The sequence below is a fragment of the Galeopterus variegatus genome, unplaced genomic scaffold, assembly GCF_000696425.1.
Source record: "Galeopterus variegatus unplaced genomic scaffold, G_variegatus-3.0.2 Scaffold76, whole genome shotgun sequence".
In the NCBI taxonomy this organism is placed as follows: domain Eukaryota; kingdom Metazoa; phylum Chordata; class Mammalia; order Dermoptera; family Cynocephalidae; genus Galeopterus; species Galeopterus variegatus.
This window is the reverse complement of record NW_007726187.1, coordinates 1,153,410-1,158,409: the sequence shown is the minus strand read 5'-3', so window position 1 is coordinate 1,158,409 and position 5,000 is coordinate 1,153,410. Positions and strand designations below refer to the sequence as shown.

Here is a 5,000-nt window from a genome sequence, read left to right as displayed (position 1 = left end):
TCCTGTGTGTGTGTGTGTGTGTGTGTGTGTGTGTGTGTGTGTAGATACAGATATAAATGCAGATTGTATATATATATATGTAAACACACACCAGGGTACTTCGAACAGTTTGTAGAAAATTGGAATTAAAAGACAATGCAAATCTTTCCATGAACCTGTTGAGGACCCCAGAGAGAGAGAGAGAGAGAGAGAGAGAGAGAGAGAGAGAGAGTGTGTGTGTGTGTGTGTGTGTGTGTGTGTGTGTGTGTGTAGATACAGATATAAATGCAGATTGTATATATATATATGTAAACACACACCAGGGTACTTCGAACAGTTTGTAGAAAATTGGAATTAAAAGACAATGCAAATCTTTCCATGAACCTGTTGAGGACCCCTCGCACACACACAAGTACACATGGAAACTTCCTCCCAACCTCCCAGTCTTTTTTCCTCTTTAGAACAGTATTTCATTTTCTTCTGATTTTTAAAAATAATATTTACTCATTGTACATTTGAAAAACATATAAAAAATACCAAGCACACAAATATCACCAAAAATCCTGTTCCTCCAAAGTAACAACTGTTAAGTTCTGTGTTTCCTTCTAGTCTTTTTGAATTCGTTTTTAGCATGCTTATGTTTCTGATTATAGAAGTAACTAATGCTCATGGTGGAAACTTCAAAAACAGAACTTAGGAAAACTTACAAACATGCAGAAAATTCAAAGCTAAGAAAAGTACAAAGGCAAATTAGAGTGGCCTGCCTCTCACCTGGGGAGAGGCCACCTGGGATTCCCGGCTGTCCCGGGCACCTGCGGTGGTGGGTGTTCTGCTGTTTAGTTAACACACACGGGGATGTGGCAAGAGTGGCTTTATGATTGTGTGTTATTTAAATGTCCTTCAAACTATGGTGCCCAGTGGGGTGGGGTGATGACGAGGGTGTTTAGAATTGGAAAGCAGGAGGCTGGTCTAGTGCAAACAGGGAAACCAAGGCAGAAGAGGATGTGGAGCTGCACACGGGGAGCGCCTATGTGTCGGGCACTTTACAAAGCTGCTTCCTTTCCTCTTCACACAGCCTCACCCAGTGTACGCTTGTCAACCTGCTTCACGGCTGGGGAAACTGAGGCTGAGCAGGTGAAGTCATTCTCCCAAGGCCACACAGTACCAAGTGGCAGAACTGGCATTGGGTCCCAGGCCCTGGTGCAGCTCTGATTCCCCACCTGTCCCAGGTCCCCTTACTGAAAGAGACCAGCAGTGAGATTCACGCTGCAAGCCGTGGGGGCATCCCCAGGGCAGGACTAGAGTGCCTCTGTTCATGGCAGCATCCTGGGGTGGCTGGAGGACAAAGCCTCCTGCCTGGCCTGGGCTCACCCACCTGGACCCTCAGAGCAGACCTGCTGCAACTCCTGAGTTCCAGACAGACTTCCAGGAAATACGGACAGCTGCTGCCCCCTAGAGCCTGGAATCTAGCGAACCTGTCGCATCTGCACAGTCTCCTACCTGGACTCAGCCCCAGTGCCCGGCTCTCCCACGCTGGCCAGGGGACCCTTGCTGGTGGTTACTGGGCAGGCGTGGAGCCGGGGCTTTGGGCATCCTTGGGGAAGGGTGCAGGAGTGTCGGAGGCGGTGGGTACGCACATTCACTCCTGCACACCCACATACACATACAAACTCACAGACACTGGCCCACATACACTTACACACACATGTTCACACACACACACACAGTCACATTCCAACACTCACACACACACACACACACACAGTCACACACATCCACTCTCACACATAGGCCAAGTGGGGTTTGTAAATAGCACTGGATTTAGGGGAGTCCAAGTTTTGTAAATAGCTAAGAATTAAAAATAAGGTCTGATAGAGAACCCAGAAATAGTCCTACATAAATATTCCCAACCAACTTTTGACACAGGTGCAAAGACAACTCCTGGAGGAAGGATGGCCTTTGCATTCAGTAAAAATGAACCGCGACCCCAAACCATAAAACTTTTAGAAAAATCATAGGCGAAAATATTCAGGATCTAGGGCTAGAAAAAGAGCCCTTAGATTTGACACTAAAAGCGCAATTCGTAGAAGGAAAATTTGATAAATTGGGCTTCAAAATGAGACACTTTTGCTCTGTGAAAGATCCTTGTTAAGAGGATGAAAAAGCAAGCTGCGGAGTGGGAGGAATATTTGCAAACCATGTATCCAGTAAGCACTCGCATCTAGAACACAGGAAGAAGTCTCAGAACTCAGCAGCAAGAAAAACCATCCAAAGAGAAAATGGGTAAAAGACATGAAGAGACATTTCCCCAGAGAGGATGTACAGGTGACAGATAAGCATATGAAAAGATGGTCCACATCATTAGCTGCCAGGGAAATGCACATTAAAACCACAATTAGACATTGCTGTGTGCCTATCAGAATGGCTGAGATATAACAGTGACAGCACATGCCGGTGAGGACGGACAGACTGACCACTCACATGGCTGGTGGGAATGGAGAACGGTGCAGCCACTCTGGAAAACAGCCCGCACTTCCTTAAAACTCTAAACAGGCAGTTACCACGTGACCCAGCAATTGCACTCATGGGCATTAATCCAGAGAAATGAGGACTTTGTGTTCACACAGAAACCTGTACATGTGCGTCCACAGCAGCTTGACTCATAGAAGCCAGAAGCTGGAAACAGTGCAGACGTCCTCCAGGGGGTGAGTGGACACACGAGCCGTGGCGTGTCCTTACCAGGGACACCGCTCAGGAATAAAAAGGAGTGGATTTATTGATACACGCAACAACCCGGATGAATCTCGAGTGAATTATGCTGAGTGAGAAAAGCCAATCCCAAATGATTCTGTACTGTCTGATTCCATTTATGTAACATTCTTCAAATGACAAAATTATGGAAATGGGGGACAGATTAGTGCTGCCAGGAGCTCAGGGGCTGAGGAGGGAGGTGGGTGTGGCTACAGCAAGGCAACAGGAGGGTCCTCGAGCTGGTGAACTTGGTCCCTTTCTTGACTGTATCAGTGTCAATATCGTACTTGTGATACTGCAGCTTTGCAAGGTGTTAGCATGGGGGGAGTAGGGTAAAGGGAACCCAGGCTCTGTCTGTTACTCTTCACAATTTTGAATCTGCAATTATTTCAGCATAAAGTGTTTAATTTTTTTTAAAAAGTTCTCAGTAATAAACAAACATAGATCAGAATGAATATACCAAGGTGTTAATGATGGGTATTATGGTGAGATGATGGGTTTTTCTTTTCTATTTTATTTTCTTTGCTCTTTGTATTTTCTGTTTTATCTACATTGAGAATGTCCTACTTTTGTGATTAGGAAAAAAATTGCAAGTTATTTTAACCAACCAAGTAAAATGTTTAAGTGCTGTAGTTAAATGTACATTGGTGTGGCCGCTTGTAGGCAGGAACAGGAGGCCCCCAGAGGTGTGGCACCTCCCCCAAGCTAGCTGAACCATGGCCCTGACTCAGGGTCAAAGGTGCCTTGTGCTGTTCCCCCCCCCATGGGAGAAAGTCAGACTTGAGACCTTCCCTTGTTCCCCCAGCATCCTGAGTTCTGGACTTCTGAGCCTCAGTCTTCTAACCTATAAAATGGGAGAATAGAACACCATATACATGAGGTTCCTGGGGATGCCATAGCAAATGACCACAAACTGGGTGGCTTAAAACAATACCAGGGCTCTAGAGGAGAACCTGTTTTTACCTCTGCTGGCTTTTGGTGGATGCAGGAGTTCCTTGGTTTGTGGTGGACTCACCTCAGTCTCCCCTCCACCTTCACGCAGCCTCCGCTGTCTCAAATCTCCCTCTCCTTTCCCTTACAAGGACACCAGACGTTAGATTTAGGGCCCGCCCTAACCCAGTATTACCTCATCTTAACTAATTACATCTGCAAAGACCCTGTTTCCAAACGAGATCCCATTCTGAGATTCCTGGTGGACATGGATTTGGGGGGGCTCTATTCACCCCATTCCACCATGCTTGTGGAGAAAGTTAAATGAACATAACGTATGTAAAAGAATTCTACCACCTGTTGAGCTTTGGCTGGGGTGAACTGACAAGGTTTCTATATGGTTAGTAATAATCCTGTTTTATTCTTGATCACTGGAAGTGGCTTTCTGGGTGTCCTTGGGGGGAGTGGGGCATAGCAGGAAGGGACAGGGGAGGAGAGAGACTGTGATAGTGAGTATTGGAGCTCTTTCTTGCCATAAAGTTGAAAAGTTACTGTCTCCGCCACTCTGTCCCCCACCTCTGAGGAAAGCCTGGTCGCTAGAAGGACCATGCTTGCAGCAGGGAAGCATGCCGGGGGTAACACGGCTCCTCAGCTTCCAGGTCCACTCCTGAGTGGCCCTGTGACCTTTCTCTGCAGGGTGATTTCCTGACCACAAAGTACCAAGTGGACCTTGGGGATGGTTTCAAGGCCATGTATGTGAACCTCACGCTGACCGGGGAGCCCATCCGGCACCGCTACAAGAGCCCCGGCGTCTACCGCGTGTCTGTCAGGGCAGAGAACATGGCAGGACATGATGAAGCAGTGCTCTTTGTCCAGGTCAACTGTAAGTCCATCTCTTCTTCAAGGCTAGAGTCACTTCTAGTGACAAAGAGAACAATGTCCTTGGGGAAAGACAGGAGTCCCTTGGGGCTTCTGTAGATGCCCCTGATACTCAGGATGGTGAGCCCAAGGGAGGCAGGTAGGCTGGGCTCAAACCTGCACCTCTGATGATCTGTACAGTGGTAGGGTGGTTGTTAGTGGTGGTGGTGATGGTGATGGTGGTGATGGTGGTGATGGTGATGGTGGTGATGGTGATGATGGTGATGGTGATGATGGTGATGATGATGGTGATGATGATGATAGTGATGATGGTGATGATGGTGATGATGGTGATGGTGATGATGATGGTGGTGATGGTGATGATGGTGATGGTGATGATGGTGATGATGATGGTGATGATGATAGTGATGATGGTGATGATGGTGATGATGGTGATGGTGATGATGGTGATGATGATGGTG

General features: G+C 47.1%; 1 protein-coding gene across 1 annotated transcript in view; it reads left to right on the top strand.

The window, feature by feature from the left end:
- The window catches only part of SORCS2 (sortilin-related VPS10 domain containing receptor 2), an 86,646-nt gene that overhangs the window by 58,283 nt on the left and 23,363 nt on the right, over window positions 1-5,000 (top strand). The window contains exon 15 of the mRNA XM_008578792.1: window positions 4,357-4,543. Coding sequence (XP_008577014.1) covers window positions 4,357-4,543 — 187 coding nt within the window. The remainder of the gene's footprint in view (window positions 1-4,356; window positions 4,544-5,000) is intronic.